Source organism: Nicotiana sylvestris, chromosome 1 (assembly GCF_000393655.2).
Source record: "Nicotiana sylvestris chromosome 1, ASM39365v2, whole genome shotgun sequence".
Taxonomy (NCBI): Eukaryota; Viridiplantae; Streptophyta; class Magnoliopsida; order Solanales; family Solanaceae; genus Nicotiana; species Nicotiana sylvestris.
The window spans coordinates 170293979-170313666 of record NC_091057.1 but is presented as its reverse complement, the minus strand read 5'-3'; the positions used below and the strand labels follow the sequence as shown (position 1 = coordinate 170313666).

At 33.8% G+C, this 19688-nt stretch overlaps 4 protein-coding genes and 1 long non-coding RNA gene across 5 annotated transcripts; 2 read left to right on the top strand and 3 right to left on the bottom strand.

Annotated features, from left to right (window-relative positions):
• The first annotated feature begins 5267 nt into the window (after positions 1 to 5267).
• On the top strand, positions 5268 to 7147 carry LOC138876999 (uncharacterized). Its single transcript, XM_070156342.1, has 3 exons — positions 5268 to 5317; positions 5423 to 6544; positions 6793 to 7147. Exons 1-3 carry the CDS (start codon positions 5268 to 5270, stop codon positions 7145 to 7147), a joined length of 1527 nt encoding a protein of 508 aa, XP_070012443.1.
• A 78-nt stretch (positions 7148 to 7225) lies between these two features.
• LOC138876996 (uncharacterized) lies at positions 7226 to 8082 on the top strand. The gene is made up of 2 exons (XM_070156337.1): positions 7226 to 7537; positions 7621 to 8082. The coding sequence occupies exons 1-2, from the start codon at positions 7226 to 7228 to the stop codon at positions 8080 to 8082; spliced, it is 774 nt and encodes a 257-aa protein (XP_070012438.1).
• Positions 8083 to 10650: 2568 nt separating this feature from the next.
• On the bottom strand, positions 10651 to 11368 carry LOC138876994 (uncharacterized). Its single transcript, XM_070156336.1, has 2 exons — positions 11012 to 11368; positions 10651 to 10917 (listed from the first exon to the last, which is right to left on the bottom strand). The coding sequence occupies exons 1-2, from the start codon at positions 11366 to 11368 to the stop codon at positions 10651 to 10653; spliced, it is 624 nt and encodes a 207-aa protein (XP_070012437.1).
• Positions 10978 to 13441, bottom strand: LOC138876992 (uncharacterized). Its single transcript, XM_070156333.1, has 7 exons — positions 13210 to 13441; positions 12944 to 13126; positions 12735 to 12878; positions 12504 to 12650; positions 11969 to 12395; positions 11581 to 11710; positions 10978 to 11470 (listed from the first exon to the last, which is right to left on the bottom strand). Exons 1-5 carry the CDS (start codon positions 13439 to 13441, stop codon positions 12196 to 12198), a joined length of 906 nt encoding a protein of 301 aa, XP_070012434.1. The 3' UTR covers positions 10978 to 11470; positions 11581 to 11710; positions 11969 to 12195.
• A 382-nt stretch (positions 13442 to 13823) lies between these two features.
• On the bottom strand, positions 13824 to 14927 carry LOC138880773 (uncharacterized). The gene is made up of 3 exons (XR_011403360.1): positions 14210 to 14927; positions 13978 to 14127; positions 13824 to 13884 (listed from the first exon to the last, which is right to left on the bottom strand). It is a non-coding gene; the product is annotated as an uncharacterized lncRNA (long non-coding RNA).
• Positions 14928 to 19688: the final 4761 nt, after the last annotated feature.

Below are 19688 nucleotides of genomic sequence, written 5' to 3'. Positions count from 1 at the left end.
AATTGAAGAAGAAGTCAGGCGTCCACCTGGAGAATGAGGATGAAGAATTGAAGCAACAGAAGTCAGGCGCCCACCTGGAGAGCAAGGGAATATAATTGAAGTATTGAAATCAAAAGCCCGCTCGTATGAGAAAGGAGCACACTTAGAGTTAATAGAGCAGAAGAGTCCAACAAAGTCCCCTGCAGGAAACAACAAGAGTCCCAAACAGAGAAAGAAAATATGGGACACAATGAAAGGGAATGCGGAATAATCCAAATGCCCAAGAGTCACCAAGATATCAATACAACAAGAAACGCAAGGGCATGATCTGGATAAGATTTTATAATTCATGTACCATAGTCTAGTGTAGCTTTTTGTATTACCTTTGAAGCAAGGTGTAATAAGGAGGTCAGCAAGTAGTAAAAGCAGCACGAAACAGCAGTAATATCACAGTCCCACGGTAGTCCCAGCTACCCAAAACTTCCCGAACTACATTGACCTGATTCCTTTATAGCCAAGGATATGTAGGAAACCTTTGAAGAAGAGGTTCGGTCAAATCTTTCAAAAAATGCTTCCCACGGAGTATTTGAACGGGCAAAAATCACTCGTATCCGCTCACTTTATCTTTGCATGAAAAACTCTTCGAGTTTCCGCACAAAGAGGGGCAGCTGTGAGCACGTGATTTTTGCCTCACGAAAACTACTCCAAAATAAATCAAAAATAAAATTAATTTCTTTTAGTGTGCAATTTTAGAAATTGTGTTGCGTTTATTAACTGTTTGTGTTTTGTCCGTAAATGTTTTCTTTGTTATAATTAAACAAAATCAAAATAAAAATACATGTTTCATGCATATCTAGGATTTAATTATGCATTTAATAATTGAGTTAATTAAAATAAAATCACAAAAAATATGCATGTTTCATTATGTGATTAATATTTTGTTATGTGTTAATAATTGTTAAAGGTTGATTGAATGTCTTGTAAAGAGTAATTTTGTTTTTTTATAATTTTAATTAGGATTTTAATAATTAAAGAATAAAATTGGAAATAAAAAAAGAGTGGAAAATAATAGGCAAAACGGACTGGGCCAATTAATTGAAAAGGCAGGCCCAAAACTAATTTAACCCCCCCACAGCCCCCCGCAGCCCAATTCAACATCCCCATATCCTGTCCAGTGCAAAGCAAACCAAACGACGACGTTTGGTTGTGTTTCATCAAGGGCCGTTGGATCAAAGCCATCCAACGGTTGAGTTCCCACACCCCTTACCCGTAACCCTTACCTGACCCACTGCCCCGATCCAGCCCGACCCCAGCATTAAACCAAACGACACCCTTTGGCTAAATGAACTGATCCTGTCCATCTATTCTGTTTGATCCAACGGCTTGGATCAATTCACCCCTCCCCTATATAAACACAAATCCTTACCCCGGCCCCCTAACTAAACCCCCCCCTCTTCACTATTCATCATCTTCTCCGAAAGCACACCCTTAACCCTAGCCGCCCTAGCATCCCATCGCCTGAAACCCGGCGGCAACAACGCCGCCGGTCACCACCTTAACCCCCCAGACTCCTCACAACCTCCTCTTCACGGATCTGGCCTTAGTTTCCTTCGAATCAGACCCCAACTCTTCGAATCTTAAATCGAAGGTTGGTCTGAAAACCGAACCCTCTCCGATGGTCTCCAAATTCACACCGTAGCTTCCCCTAACTACCCTAGCTATGGATCTAGTGTTGGTTTGGTTCGAATCCCTCAGAACTCTTCGAATCTTCTTTTGAAGGTTCGAATCAAATATGAACGCACTCAGATTCCTTCCAAATTAACACCAAATGACCCCTAGGCTTCCCTCACCCTTGTGTCATCTTTGGTTCCCTTCGAATCTGCCCAAAAGTGTTCAAATTTAAGATCCTCGAATCTGAAACCCTAAAAAATTTCCAATCTTGGAATTTTTTTCAAATTCAAGCGAGGGATTGAGGTTTAATCGACCTTAGTCGAAGCTTGAAAATACTTCGACTAAGGTCTGTTTGATTTCAAAAGTCCGAATCCAAGTTGAGTTTGAGTCCATATGAAAATTGAAGATTCAGAGGTATTTTCCTATTTCTTTTGTTTCCTTCGTATGTATAGTTGTTTGTTTTAATAACCTGTGTAATTTTTCATATTTGTTTAGTTGATTCCATAATTCTGTCTCATACCCGTCTATTTGATCAGAATTATACTATTGTTTCTGTTGTTTATGATTGTTTATAATATGTGTAATCGACTCGATTAAGTTCGTCGATTAGTTGTTTTGTAAATTCTTATTGCCATTAATGCTGTTTGTAATACTCTGTTTATCTGTTTGGAATTGATTATTATAATTGAAATCAGTCAATTAGTTCTTCCCAATTAATTGATTCTCGTTTAATAAGTCAAAAAGTTTGTCAATGATGTATGTATGTTGATTTCTGAACATTGAGTTTCAGGGCATTGTCAGTATATTGACAATGCTCCTGTGTTTGTTTGATTTTAGTTCAAAGTTGAAGTTCAGTTTGAATTATTGTACTGAATTCAGTGTAATATTATTGTGATGTTAAGTTTGAATTCAAGTTTACAAGGGTTAGGTAGATACAACTGTGTTAGGTAGTTGATTAGGATTGGTTCTAGTTGTTTAAATCAGAAGGATAATTAAGCCTGGACAGATTTTAAAATCTGTTTTGTAATAGATTCTGATTTTGTATTAATGGGCAGTAATAACAGTGGGATTTCTGGACATTTCTGGGAATGAAACAGTAAAAAACAGTGTTAGTGCTAGTGTGCTGGAAGTGGAATGTTAGTGGCTGTTAATCTAATAGGATAATAGGAAACCAAAGGAAGTGGAGGGGCTGAAAATAAAGTAAAGGTATCCTTAGTGCTGTTTGAATAAGAAAAAGCAGTTCAGTGGCAGATTTTAAGGGAAAATCTGCCTTAGATAACAAAAGGGGGGTCCAGGCAGCACTTAAGAGAGGGGGCAGACCTGTATAAATACAGGGACAAACATTAGAGGAAAGGATCTGATTTTTAAGGCATTAGGGAATACACACAGAGATACATATACACAGAGAGATACACAGAGGGAAAAGATAGAAATTAAGAAAAGAAACACATACTAATCAGAAACAACAATCTGAAAAGAAAGAAGAAAACAAAAAGAAACAGAAGAATGAGAACACACACACCCACACACAATCTGAAACAGATATAGAAAAAGGAAAGAAAAACCCGAAACATATTTTTCCTGGAATCTGTCCGTGTTTGTTTATTGATACTGTGTGGTTTAAATCTGAAATGTTTTCTCAAATCTCTGTTACTATTGGTCTGGTTTCACGGGACTCGTTGATTGTGCTCAAAATCAGCTGCGTTATTTGGCATTTTCTGCCTATTTTGTTGCTGCCATTACTGCTGAATTTCACTTCTTCTTCCCTCGTTTCCAGGTACATATCTGTAAACTCCTGTCATGAAAAGCTTCAATGTGACAAATAAATGAAGCTCGAATTGTAATTCTGTTTTCTATTCAATTAAGTTTGTTAGTTTAAATTTCAGCTTGGTTTCATATTGATTAACTAGTAGTGAGTTCGACACAATGACTATAAGTTAATTGTCTTATTTTGAAATTCATATAAAAGTTCTGTAATAAGTGTTATCCATTTTGAAATCTCATTAGTGTAGTTGAATTGTCAAAATAGGGAACATGGCAGAAAGATGGCCATTATTTAAACTTTATGGTATTATTAGTTAGGTACAGCATAATATGGAAATATCAAGGAAAAAATGCATTATTGGTTTATTTTGTTAGTTAGTTAGTTGTTGTTTAAAGCTAGGTGATGTTGGTTGCATTTTTTTATATTATGGCATAACAATGGTTATGTTTACAATCAATAGTTGAAAGTTGCATTAATAAAATCTGTTATGTTCACAAGGTCAAACTTTGGCGAATAATGTTGTATGCAATATCATTTTATTAAGTCAACATGTAGATTTGTTCTCTTTCTTAATAGCAAAGGGCCTAGGAATTTTACAATGCGAAAGTTAGTGTTTTCCAATAGTTCTCATAGGTTGAGAATAGAAATCGTTTCGATTATGTATATCCCAAACTCAATCATAAGCAGAATTAACTAAAATAATCATGCATATCGGATTAAGAACAAGCGATATAGAAGTAGATTAGAGTTATAACGTGTAACAATTTTAAGAGTGCAAAAATAGCATTCGTTGCAAAAAGAATAATGAGAATTCTTCGAAAATATCATTTCCTTTCAAGAATTGATTTTTTTAGTTTCATACGCTATTCACATTTTTAGTATACATATGTTGTATTTACTAAAAAATAGTGTTAATCATATGTTTATTCTTATCTTTAAATTTGAATAGCTTGGAGGAATGTAATTAATACGCGAAAATGTAATCAGCGATCAACATTTAATAAATTGTGAATTCTTTTCAAAGAATTTAAGGGCATCTCAAAAATGGGAATTTCTCATGATTTTCACATAAAAATGTATGAATATTATAAACAATTTGTGGAAAATCCATAATACCAATACAAATATTTTGCGCGATTAGGGATGCGTTCGCGTAACCTGATTATATTTTTAAAAGCAAATTCGGATTATGCGTTTGCGCAACTTCGAGCGAATATTTAATAAAAGGGATTTCTTCAAGGATATTAAAATAATTTCATATAACCCGAGATGTGCAGTTCACTGTTTAATCATACAAGGGAGACAGTGTTCTTAATTTTATTTCTAACTTCGAACGTATGATTTTTTTTTATAAAAAAATATATAAAAAAAATATATTATCAACCTTTTGTGTACACGTATGCGTGGCACGATTCTCTGTAATTATAAAAGGTATATAATACGAATATACGTACGCATAATTCATTTATATAATTGTAAACAATAAACAGAAGCGGTAACAAAATCCTGCATTAAAAATGTAAAATCGAGATAAGCCAAGAATAAGAACAGTTAAGCGACCGTCCTAGAACCACGGAATTCGGAAATGCCTAACACCTTCTTCCGGATTAACAGAATTCCTTACTCAGGATTTCTGGTTCGCAGAATAACAAATAGAGTCATATTCTCCTCGATTCAGGGATTAAAACTGGTGACTTGGGACGCCTTAAAATTCCCAGGTGGCGACTTTGAAACAAATAAACAAATCCCGTTTCGACTGTCCTTTAATTGGAGAAAACTCCCACGCACCCTCGCGGGCGCGGAAATAGGAGGTGCGACAGCTGGCAGTCCTTAACATTAATTACATGTTTAAATGTTAAGGACAGACAGTCCTTATCTTGGTCTTGCACTTACAGAACACCTGTTCTTAATTCTACAAGGATTGCTTTATAACGTATGTCCTTTGTTTCCCATTCTCTTGACTTGTAGGATGTAAACAATATGCATAATAGTTGCTTTTAATGGTAGATGGACTGAAGACTATAAATATCTTGATCATCAAACAAAGCTTTTCCTAGCACCTGAGTCAATTCAGTTTGAAGATTTCGTTAAACAGATTTTTGAGCTTATTGAATTGGATAGTGAAAAGTTTGAAATAGTGATATGGTTTGATATCAACCTTGGAACAAGCAAAGGAATGCTTGTATCCAAAGATTTAGATCTTCACACATGTATAGAGTTGCTAAAAACTCATTCACTCTTCAAGAGCTGTCGTTTCATAGTTGATATTTCGGAAAGAGTTTTTGCATCAACAAGCAATGAACATGCCAACACAAAAACTCAACATGACAATCAAGAGCGATGCCAACAGATAGTTGAAGTAGATATGGTTGAAGCTCAACCATTAAATGAAGAGGTGCATCAAACATTTGATTCTATTCAAGTAGAAGGACAAAGCATTATAGAGATTGACAACGAACAAGCTTTGGGTATTCAAGTCTTAGAGAGTGCACCGGTAATCGAAGTAGTTGCTGACAAAACATGCACTCAAATAACTAAACGAAGATCAAATTTGAAACAAAAAGAATCCCCAACTACGATATTAAGAGAAAATGCTTCTTTGGATCAAATAAAAGTCGGATCAGTATTTGACAAGAAGAAGAGCATAATTAATTGTTTTTCTAATGTAGCAATCAAAGGACATTTTGAATTCAAAGCTGTTAGATCAAGCTCAACAAGATATTCGTTGACATGCAATGATGATAGGTGTCGTTGGTGTGTGCGTGCTTTCAAAATTAAAGACTCAACATTATTCAAGATAGTAAAGCTTGAGAAAAAGCATGACTGCTCTGTTAACACTAGGAAAGCAGATCAAAGGCATGCTACTTCAAAGTTGATTAGTGGTTACATTATCGATAATCTTCGGGACCCAAGATTTGAAGTTACACCAGCTTTTGTCATGGCAGAGATGCAAAAATTGCATGGACTAGACATTGGATATCACAAGGCGTGGCGTGCTATTCAACATGCTTCCGCTTTAATAAGAGGAAGTCCCGAAGAAAATTATGAATTATTGTGTTCATACTTGTATATGATGACAAGTAAAAACCCGGGAACTTATACTAACATAAAGATAGACGACAACAACAGGTAAACAATTTAGGACATGCTGTCTTTAGCCTTGTTAACTTTTGAGTTATAACCAGAAGTTGAGGACTGCCTATCCTTAAGTTTTGAACTTGTAATTAAAAGTTAAGGACTTCCATTCCTTAAGTTTTGAACTTTGAAATAAAAGTTAAGGACAGCATGTCCTTAACTTTATAACTTGTAAATGTAAGTTAAGGACTGACTGTCCTAAACTTCGGGTATTTTAACCTTGTTTTATATTGTATTTTCAGGTTTCTTTATATGTTTTACGCATATGGATCATCGATAGCTGGTTGGAATCATTGTAGACCAGTGATTGCTATTGATGCGACTTTTTTGAAGTCAAAATATCGTGGTGTTTTAATGATTTCAGTTTCAAAAGATGCAAATAACCAAATTTTCCCATTAGCCTTTGGAATAGCAGAATCTGAAAACAACAATTCCTATGAGTGGTACTTTAGTCAGCTTCGCAATGCAATTGGGAGCCGTGAGAATTTGATTTTTTTATCAGACAGGCATCAAGCTATTGCAAATGGCATTGTAAAGGTATATCCTGAAAGCCATCATGGGATTTGCATCTATCATTTGGAGCAGAACCTAAAGTGAAGAAAGGTGAAAAGTGAGGTCATAAAACTTTTCCAAAGTGCTGCAAGAGTATACAAGCGTAAAGAATTTGACATATACATGTCAGATATTGCAAATGTAGATAAGAAAACTTATGACTACTTGATGGAAGAACCACCGGAAAGATGGGCACGTTCTTGTAGTCCACAACGAAGATATGACATGCTCACAACAAATATAGTTGAGTCGATGAATTCAGTGCAATTAGAAGCAAGGGAGCTGCCTATACTAAGAATGATGGATTTCATTCAAGTGAAGCTACAACATTGGTTTTATGAAAAAAGAAATAAAGCAGAAGGAACATTTTATGATGTTTCTTGTTGGGTAGAGGAGGAATTGAAGAACAGAATAGATTTAGCATTTACTTTGAACGTAAGTATTATGTTTTATGTTTATATTATGATTTTGACATTTTTTAACATAATGTACTCACTTATAATTTTTCAACATTGAAGGTCTTCCCTGTTGATTCATGGCGTTCTAGAGTTGAAGAAGAAGGAATAACTTTCTTGGTGGACTTAAACAAAAGAACATGTGATTGTTTTCAATTTCAACTTGATGAATTACCATGCATACATGCAATTGCAGCTATCGAGAAGAGAAACATCAAGAAGTCTGACTTTTGTTCGCACTGGTACTTAAAGGAATCTTGGCTGAAAACATATGAAAGACAAATACATCCTGTAGGACATACTGATTCATGGATTGTACCAGAGAGTGTTAAGTCACAAATTGTTAAACCTCCAGATTTCAAAGTGCCACCAGGTAGAAGGCAAAAGAAAAGGCATATTCCTGCTACCGAGCCATCAAAAATAACATTCAAATGTGGTCGTTGCAGAAGAATTGGTCATAATAGAACAGCTTGTATATATTCTCCGGCACTCCATCCATTTTCAAGAAAGCATAGAGAAGAGTAGAAATATACACTTATGTTTATCGACTCTTTTAAGTTTTTGCTATAGATTGTATTCATTATTATTCTAATTTGAGCGGATGCCTAGATTTTCAATATTTATATCTTGTTACGTTCTTTTAATTTCTTTTGAGTTCAACAATTAAAAGTTATTAACAGGAGTCATTAAGTTCAACTTGCAATTTTGAAAACATAATGACTGTCTGTCCTTAACTTTGAATTTCAAGTTCAAAAGTTAAGGACATGAGGTCCTTAAGTTATAGTCTCATGTTAAAAACTTAAGGACTGTCTGTCCTTAACATTGAATTTTAAGTTCAAACGTTAAGGACATGAGGTCCTTAAGTTATAGTCCCATATTAAAAACGTAATGATTGTCTGTCCTTAACTTTGAATTTCAAGTTCAAAAGTTAAGGACATGAGGTCCTTAAGTTATAGTCCCATGTTAAAAACTTAAGGATTGTCTATCCTTAACTTTGAATTTCAAGTTCAAAAGTTAAGGATATGAGGTCCTTAAGTTATAGTCCCATGTTAAAAACTTGAGGACTGTTTGTCATTAACTACAGGAGTCCTTAAGTTTGAAATACAAGTTAAATACTTAAGGACTGTCTGTCCTTAACTTTGAATTTCAAGTTCAAAAGTTAAGGACATGAGGTCCTTAAGTTATAGTCCCATGTTAAAAACTTAAGGACTGTCTATCCTTAACTTTGAATTTCAAGTTAAAAAGTTAAGGATATGAGGTCCTTAAGTTATAGTCTCATGTTAAAAACTTGAGGACTGTTTGTCATTAACTACAGGAGTCCTTAAGTTTGAAATACAAGTTAAATACTTAAAGACTGTCTGTCCTTAACTTTGAATTTTAAGTTCAAATGTTAAGGACATAGGTCCTTAAGTTATAGTCCCATGTTAAAAACTTGAGGACTGTTTGTCATTAACTACATGAGTCCTTAAGTTTGAAATACAAGTTAATAACTTAAGGATTGTCTGTCCTTAACTTTAAATTTTAAGTTCAAACGGTAAGGACATGAGGTCCTTAAGTTATAGTCCCATGTTAAAAACTTGAGGACTGACTGTCCTTAACTTTGAATTTTAAGTTCAAACGTTAAGGACATAGGTCCTTAAGTTATAGTTCCATGTTAAAAACTTGAGGACTATTTGTCATTAACTACAGGAGTCCTTAAGTTTGAAATACAAGTTAAATACTTAAGGACTGTCTGTCCTTAACTTTGAATTTCAAATTCAAAAGTTAAGGACATGAGGTCCTTAAGTTATAGTCCCATGTTAAAAACTTAAGGACTGTTTATCCTTAACTTTGAATTTCAAGTTCAAAAGTTAAGGATATGAGGTCCTTAAGTTATAGTCCCATGTTAAAAACTTGAGGACTGTTTGTCATTAACTACAGGAGTCCTTAAGTTTGAAATACAAGTTAAATACTTAAGGACTGTCTGTCCTTAACTTTGAATTTTAAGTTCAAACGTTAAGGACATAGGTCCTTAAGTTATAGTCCCATGTTAAAAACTTGAGGACTGTTTGTCATTAACTACAGGAGTCCTTAAGTTTGAAATACAAGTTAAATACTTAAGGACTGTCTGTCCTTAACTTTGAATTTCAAGTTCAAAAGTTAAGGACATGAGGTCCTTAAGTTATAGTCCCATGTTAAAAACTTAAGGACTGTCTATCCTTAACTTTGAATTTCAAGTTCAAAAGTTAAGGATATGAGGTCCTTAAGTTATAGTCCCATGTTAAAAACTTGAGGATTGTTTGACATTAACTACAGGAGTCCTTAAGTTTGAAATACAAGTTAAATACTTAAGGACTGTCTGTCCTTAACTTTGAATTTTAAGTTCAAACGTTAAGGACATAGGTCCTTAAGTTATAGTCCCATGTTAAAAACTTGAGGACTGTTTGTCATTAACTACAGGAGTCCTTAAGTTTGAAATACAAGTTAAAAACTTAAGGACTGTCTGTCCTTAACTTTAAATTTTAAGTTCAAACGTTAAGGACATGAGGTCCTTAAGTTATAGTCCCATGTTAAAAACTTGAGGACTGTCTGTCCTTAACTTTGAATTTTAAGTTCAAACGTTAAGGACATAGGTCCTTAAGTTATAGTCCCATGTTAAAAACTTGAGGACTGTTTGTCATTAACTACAGGAGTCCTTAAGTTTGAAATACAAGTTAAAAACTTAAGGACTGTCTGTCCTTAACTTTAAATTTTAAGTTCAAAACTTAAGGACTGTCGGTCCTTAACTTTGAATTTCAAGTTCAAAAGTTAAGGACATTTGGTCATTAACTTTGAATTTGAAGTTCACTTACACTTAGTCATGAACAAATACTAACAAACTCAATGGACAAATCAACAGTTGAGAGAAACAACGAAATAAATAACAAAATGCCTTGACATAACTTTTGAAATTGTAATTTTGCATAGCTGTTACAAAAAATTACGCTATGCCAACAAAACAAAATATAAGTGCCTTTTCACAAATTTACAGAATATTTCAGAACTATCCTAAACTGGCATAATTCAGATGTCAGCTTTACAGCAATTTTATACAAAAATAACACCACAATTTCTTTACAACTCCTTTGGACAGAATGTTTCATTTTCACTCTCATAATCATCACCAACATTTTCTGGTAGAGTATCATAACCAGAATTTCTTTTCCATTCACCATGTGCCCAAAGATTTGCAGCAAGTTCTTTTCGAAAGTCTTTTATGTCTTCGGGTTGGAATTGCTGCACGTCCTTTCCAATCATCAGCAACTCGACAAATTTGATCAAGAATGAACCACAATCAGTCATAAGAGAAATGTAAGATATGCAATGAATTAAACAATAAATCTTAAGTACATATGAATAATATAACAAATAATAACACGTACGATCCAGTTTGGTGTGGTGATCTTTGCCATTGTATATCAAATTTGTTGAAGACATTCCCAAAAGACTTGTAATTTTTGTCAAACTGTGAGAACTTTAGCAAATGGGGGATCATGTGTGCATACATTTGCATGTAGTTCATTCCTGCTTCATATGGCTCACTGTATATGGAATCATATACATCAATCTTTTTTTGATTCAAGTCCAATACTCCCAACAAAAAGTGTGTCACAGCTTCATCATCTTCTGATGGAAGCCGACATGGAAAAAAGATTTTGTCAACCTCAGTCCATGCAATTCCACATCTACCGTTGTCCCCCCACACATATGGTGTCAGAAATAACTGATTATCACCAGCACACCAAAACTCATCACTAGCATCTTCACTGAAATCTTTATACACAAGTGCCATATAATTATCAAAAAGAACATCAGTAGTTGTGCATCGAAAAGGATGATCGCGAGGGTGGTAGCATTCCTTCTTTCTCAGATAATAGAGAGCAATGTCAATATGCTTCATAAAAAGGCAAAAAATAAAACAAATCAATAACAAATCAGTCATAAAATAATGAAAAAATGATAAATTAATAATAGAAAAAATAAATGCCTTGTGAATTATCTAACCTTATCATCAAGAACAAATTTGCTATCTGAAAGCTCAAGGAAAAATATTTTGCTACAGATTTTTTGATGATACAATTTGTATGGTTTTTTCCTCAAACTATTATCATCAGCATATAAATCAATTTGTCCCCTGAAAATTTTGAAAATGTCAAGTTAGAATTTTGAAAACTTTAATTTATAACTTAAGGACCAAGTGTCCTTAGCTTTTGAATTTGATACTCAAACTTAAGGACTGCTTGTCCTTAACTTATGAATTTTGAATTCAAACTTAAGGACAAAAAGTCTTTAAGTTTTAAACTTGAATCTATAAGTTAAGGACAGTTAGTCCTAAAATTAGTCTAACAATCACAGAAGTTAAGGATGTAGTGAAACACATTAAGAGACTTACTCTTTTTTGCGACCTCTCCTTTTCTCCTTGCCCAACCACACAATGAATTTCTTCACTAATTTTTCATCTTCTTTGGCATAATGAAAAATACACCTACGAGTATAGGTTGATTTTATCCAACCTGAACTCTTCAGAGTATTTTGATTGTCTGCCTTGGAACTTACTGTTTTTCCTTCCTTATCAAAAGGAGATTTCAACTGCCAGCTTAACTTCTTGTTCCTTTTACCTCAACCAAGTTCTTCTTCAACATTTCCTTCACCCTCCATAGTTAAAGTCGAATCAATGTCCATTTGTATACTTGGAGGAGTAGGAGTAAGAAGAGAAAATGACGGATCATCATAACCAATACTGTCTCTCTTTCTTTTCCTTGTATATTGGTTAAGATTGTCATCATTGGTGTCCTCTTTGTTTTCCTCTGCTGGCGACACTATATATATATATATATATATACATATTCATATTAGTTTTCTGCAACAGGTCAAATGAAGAGACAAAATTTCAATTGTACATATAATAATTAGGGCACAATCAGTACCTGTCTTCTCCACAGTACCTTCTTGTGTTTTTTCAAGAGACAACTCAGCTAAAATATTGCGTGCAGTATTTTCTTTTTCTTGCAATTCCACATTTTCTTTATCTTGCAGTTGTTCACCATGATCTTTAGATGCTTGTTGACAAGATTCTGCAAAAATATTTACAACAACTAACATGTTAATAATCTTTAATTAAAATAAACATATATAAAATTAAAAAAGCACTGCCTAACCATTTGCAATATCCAAGATCATTCCAGCTACATCATCATAATCACATGTTGCATCTATAGATTTGGAACCAATCTCACTTCTGCCTATGTCTTGAGATTGTAGTCCAGTTTTCTCTTGATACTGCACTCCAGCTTCTTTGCTTGCTGCTTCAAAAGATACAATATATAATGAAATAAATATACAATATATAATGAAAATTTTATCTAACCTTGACTGGCACAAGTTTGAACTCCAAATTTTTCTTTGTATGACAGCGGTGTAGAGAGATCATACGTTCCTTCTAAGCATTTGCATACAATCTCGCTGACACTTGTCCCCAATGGACTTGTTAAATCCTCCTGTGATTGCAATCCACAAACTCTACAAATTTTCTCCGGCACTCCACAAACTTCTGCATGCACATGTATAGTTTATATGTATTAATCTATTGAATATACATTTCAACGAAAATAAAAATCAAAATCTATAACTAACCTTTCCCAATATCAGTAACATTTTCAGTTTCATCATCTAGATGTGCGTCTCTAAATTCTCTTTCATACTGACCCTCTGCATGCACATCCATATAATCACGTTCAACACTACCTGCATCTTGGTTGAATATGCCAGTACGCTCAGTAGCACGACAATGATCATCAACTCCATATTTTCTAATTGGAGCACTAGATTCTCTATCTGTGTTCATCTGATCAGCTTTCCCAAACATGTTAATCAAAGTATCAAGCTTTGATCCTAGAGTTTTCTTTAAATCCTGAGAAAGCAGCTAAGTTACAAAGAGAAGGACATGTTTAAAACTTAAGGACAGGCAGTCCTTAAGTTTGAACTTAAAGTTCAAAACTTAAGGAAATGCAATCCTTAAGTTTGAACTCCAAGTTCAAAAGTTAAGGACAAGAAGTCCTTAACTTTGAATTCCAAGTTCAAAACTTAAGGACATGATGTCCTTAAGTTTCATTTCAAAGTTCAAAAGTTAAGGACAAGAAGTCATTATCTTTCAATTCCAAGTTCAAAATTTATGGACACAAAATCCTAAAGTTGGACTAACTGAAATTACCTTGATTTCGTTCTCAATCTTTTTTCTGATACAACAATTTTCTGATTAACTCTGGTAACTTCTGCTTGCAAATCCTTCTTAAAACTCTCTAATAATCTCTGAATCAAAAAACATAATATAAAAAAAAGGTGTTCGTAAGCAAGAAATATTCAAATAAAAAACTAATACTATTCAAATGCAGAAACACATACTCTAACAATTTCCTTAAGTACGCCTTCGTCAAATTGTGTGGAAGAAGACCTTGAGCCTTGATCTTGTGAAACTGGCTCCTCCACACAAAGAGGTTGTGTATCTTCTTCTTCCACGGGAATAAAGGGTGACACCTCAATCAACTTAAACACCTATTATATAAGAAAAACTAAACATAAGTATACATAACTAAAACAAATAAACAAAAAAAAGATAGTAATTACATTAACTTACTTTTTTATTATGGAAATATTTTCTACAAAGAGCATCAAATTGTGGAGACTTCATTTCAGAATAACATAACATTCGAGGATAACCAACTTCTTTGAAGTTCACAAATTGTTTCTCTTGGAAAATAGGAAGTACTTCCATAATCCAGACACAAAACGCAAAAGGAAAGCCAACTAAAGTGTAGCTATCAATATCTTTTTCTTTCTCTTTCTCCTTCTGAACATCATTCTCATTTGATTTCAAGCAACTCTTCAATGATTTTAATAGCGTCTCATAAGCAAGAGAGCCCCAGTTGAAGGAAGCTCAAAGTGCATCATCGTCAAAAATTTTCATTATTTGCTCCGACACATTCCTATTTTTCCTCTTGCCCATCAAAACCGACTCAACAAAATAGAGTGTTGCCAACTTCAAAGCATCATCATCACTGCCAGCAAATGATGAAGTTGTACCATGTGGGCGACTAGAAATAAAACTATACAAATCAGCCAACTCAATTTTGTCCTTTCCAGGGAAATAGACTCTTAAAAGCCTATTCTCTTTCTCATTTAAACCTTTCATGTCAAGCGACGAATAAGACTTCAAACCAGTAATAATATGGAATGCATCACGAGTAAACTTAATATCGCGGTCAAATACCTTGAAGGTCATCGAATCAGGTTCATTACTAACAATTTCAGAAAGCAATACACAGTGCATAAGTTTACCCGAGAACTTCACACTTTGTAATCTGAAGAAGTTGCCAAAAATATTTTCCCTCAATTTCTTCCATTGGCTATTCGACAGAAAACTTTTAATTATTTCCTTATATTGAAAATCTCTTTTCCAATATACCAGAAAATTACGCCAATCGTCAAAATCAAAAAAATGATCACATTCCATTATAACACTAGAAAAGAAGGAAAAACAAACAAAGATTAGGACTTAACTTAAAATTTCAAGTTTAAAAGTTAAGCAAATACAATCCTTAACTTTAAATTTTAAGTGCAAACGTTAAAGAAATACAGTCCTTAACTTATACTTTCAACTTCCAAAGTTAAGGACACTTAGTCCTTAACTTCAAGTTTCATGTGCAAAAGTTAAGGACAATAAGTCCTTAACTTTAAATTGTAAATGCAAAGGTTAAGGAAATACAGTCCTTAACTTATACTTTCAACATCCAAAGTTAAGGACACTTAGTCCTTAACTTCAAGTTTCATGTGCAAAAGTTAAGGACAATCAGTCCTTAACTTTAAATTGTAAGTGCATAGGTTAAGGAAATACAGTCCTTAACATATACTTTCAACATCCAAAGTTAAGGACACTTTGTCCTTAACTTCAAGTTTCATGTGCAAAAGTTAAGGACAATCAGTCCTTAACTTTGAATTCCAACTACAAAATTTAATGTCGTTTCTTCTTTACATTTAATGAACACAGTTAACTGAAAATTCATAATCAGTAAGCTTATGAATTTCTACGACTATTTTTATGAAATATACCTACATAATCAAATATATTGAATCAACCACAAACACATTTCAAATTTCACACACTAAAAATTTATCAAAAACAGAATCACACAAAATATACTACACTGAATCAACATATAATGCCAATTTTTGAAATTTCACACATACTTCACACGGCATTGAACCAACTTACAAATAAAGAAAAACGAAGATGACGGAGAAGATGACGGAGAAGATGAAGGACAGAAGAAGACGGAGAAGATGAAGATGAAGATGACGGAAAATGACAGAGAAGATGAAGGAGCAGAAGTTTAACTGAGATTGCAGTTTGCATACGAGGAAGATGAAGAAGCGTAGAACTCTGAACGAATGAAATAAGGGTTTTCGTCGATTTTGGGATTATACAAGAAATAGAGAAAGGGTAATTGTGTCTTTTCCCCCTTAGTAGTGGCTATTTTTGATAAGCATTTTAAATAGTGGATAAAAATTAAATACACCCTTATTTAGTGGCTACTACACGCCATTTTCACTAAATTTTGCTCTTAAAAAAATTGCAAGACAACATGAAGTGGGCCTTTATCCCAATTAATGAATCTGCCCACAAAAACAAATTACAGAAATTAATTCTTTTTTTTTAAATAAAATTATTGAAGTGTAGGGTTTCCTTTAGCCCAAAATAATTTCTTACTCCTGCAACGTAGTTAGCCGCCGCCACCATCGTTAATGAAAATTTTCAGAAGACTTTTTCATCTGAAAATTTTCGTTCCCTCCTTTTTTTTAAAAAAAAAAAGAATTTATCCATACCCTTTTAGAAAAGAGAGAAACTTAACTTTCTCATCTTTCCTATGTTCAGCCACCATTCACCATTGAAGCACTAAGCTTCAAAATTCTAATTTTCAGAGAAAACTGAAATCATGGCCTCTCATACTCTTTGTTGTGGCTTATGGCCGCTAGTCGTCGGAGTTCCGACGGTGGTTGGCAGTAGAAGTCAGGCGGCCATTAGGCAAACTTGATAATAAAATCTTTATTTGTCTTTTATAAAAGAACTGACTAAAGAAAACTGATTTCTTAATTGTTAGATTTGATAGTTTGCCATAAAGGAATTTTGGGGCAAATCAATTAACTAATTCAGTTCTGATGATGGCAAGAATGAAAAAAAATTCGTTACTGATTAATCATTGGCCTTTCTGTTTCTTCTACTTTCTTTTGTTCTATTTTGAAAACTCATTTCAAAATTGGAAGAAGAAAAAAAAATTAATCGGATTAACGGAATAACTTTAATCAATTGCACTTAAATTTCAACATGGATTAACACATAGTTCTAAATCTACACAAAGATTAGAACAGTATTATTACATTCCCGGACTAAAAAACTAGCATATGGCTCTGATACCAAAGAAGGAACACATTAATTTAAACATATTAGATAGCGCATAAATAGTAAAACGAGAACTTACTTGTTCTTCGTGGTGCAGAAGCGGAAGGCAGATTGAACCGCGACTGGAATTACTGATCGGTGATGGTTGTCACGGTATGTTGGAATAACCCCCAATTCCACAGTCTAAACCCTTATTTCTAATTGAGAGAGAGAAAGAGCGCGTGGAAAATACTGCTTAAAGTATTCTTTAATGTACATATATAGGGAATATTAGGATTAACTAGTAACCCTATTGGGCCTTAAAGCACCCCCTATGGGTGGACCCAATTTTCCTACAAGGAACTTCAAGGACATTGTGGACAGGAACCATCCTATAATCATCTGCTTGATTGAAACATGAATGAAGAACCATTATTGCCTCATGGAGTTTGTTTAATTTACTAACTTCTTTGAGATTAGTGTAAAAAATCTCTGGAGTAGTGGATCTCATGTGAAAAAGTGGCTCTTGCGTGGATAAGTGCTGAGCTTGCAATAGATCCGATCACCATCACAAATCAAAAAATATATGTTAAACATTCAGGTAACCTCATCCTCCAATCCATGTCTATTATCCCTTGTATATGTTAGTACTGCCCCTACAAATAGGAACATATTATTGAATAATCTTGAAACTGTTGACTAAAGAACCATTATTTACCTTGGCTGCTTTGTGAAGATTTTAATGAAGTCACAACTACCTCCGAGAAGTTTGGAGGAAGCCCTATCAATAATAATAGAGTTTTTACTTTTATTCAATGCATAGATAATATAGACATGATTGACTTAGGTTTTACCTGTCCCAAATTGACTTGGTCCAACAAAAGAAACAAATAACACCTAATTTTGGAAATTGGAAAGTTTTTTGGCCAATTTGGATTGGCTAGCTTTGCACCCAAACACGAGTGTGTTGCATTTTCTATGTGCCCACTTAGACCACTATCCTACCTACCTAACTTTCTAAACCCTATGAGGAGACCTGTTTTTTCCATTTGAAACTATACGGTTAGCCACCCCGACTTCAATATTGCCAATTACCACTAACACAATAACAATTCTTATTCTAGTGCAATTGCATCGTTCATCAAACATGTGCGTTTCTAGAATAAAAATATTTTTGGAAATATTTTTAAACAAAAAAGACTATCCTTGATCGAAATCCAAATTTGAATGTAAATAATAAATTTTAATTTCATTTAGACCTGGATAAAAATTTAATAGCTCTCTATAATCAAATTCTTAAGAATAGAAAGATTTGAACGATTAAATATAGAGTACAATGGCTCAATGAAGGAAATGCTAATATTAAATTTTTTTCATCTATCGATTATTCAAAGGAGTAAAAAGAATAGAATACTAGGTTTGCACGACTCTGTCAGTAATTGGACTTTTGACCTTGAACATATATGTAATATTATCTTATGACATTTTGATAATATTTATACTACCTAACTCATTTTTGTCCTATCAATCTCTTACCTATCCCCATTACTTTTGACGTCTTGTCAGAAAGAGACCATAACGCTCTTGACATGGCCCTTGACTTATGCTAAAATCAAAAAAGCAATTTCTTCTATTAAACCTCTGAAAGCAACTGGGCTTGACGGTATACATCCTATTTTTTTTTCAAAAAAGTTCTGGAATGAAACAAGAAGTGCCATTGAAAAAACTTGTATGGATACCTTTTCCACTCTAACAATACTGCCTGATATTAATAGTACTTATATTATTCATATCCCAGAAGGTAAGAACCTACAAAATATATCTCAGTATAGACCAATTAGCCTTTGTAGCACAATTTACAAAATAATCTTCTCATGACCTAAAATTCCGTCATGATGGCACCTAACACGACCCGCCAGATAAGTCAAACAACGATTAACACAACTCGAATGAAAAATCATCAATAATCAATAAATAAGATGGTTGAATTCCATACAATATCCTAAGGATTGGTAGTACAAGCCATGAGACACTAAAATAAAGAATACAACTACAGTACAAAGAATAAATACAGTATCTATTTGAAGTTTACCTAAATAGAATTATAAGTCTTAAGCTACCATAAACAAGTGGTAGCTGGAATCTGGATCGCTGGTACGACATCAATGCTAGGCTTCATCATCCAAAGCAGCTCAGCTCCAACATCTACACGCAAGGTGCAGAAGTGACCGATCCCATATACTCAGTAAGTATCAAGAGTAACTTCGATAAAGTGGTGACGAGGTTATAGGTCAAAAGATACTCACTTTACTTAACATGTACAGCTCTATAACATATACATGCACACAACAATATTGTGGAAAACTAATCCTGAAGTACAGATAAGCCCACAGCGTACATAAAGAAGATATGCACAAGCATTTTAACCAACTAACAATTCAGCATATAGAGAAGATGCACATATTATATCATATAACTAATCAATAATTGCATATGGAGAAGGTATGCACATGTTTCATGCTAGTTTAACAGCTCAATATGTAGAGAAGATATGTGCTTAACATCATTAAATCATCAACAGTTACTATTGTACCCTATTTTATACGAGTCCAACCAAGATTCAACTAGTGATTTTCCTATTGTTAATGAAAAAGAGTTGCCACCTAATATTTATAGGTAT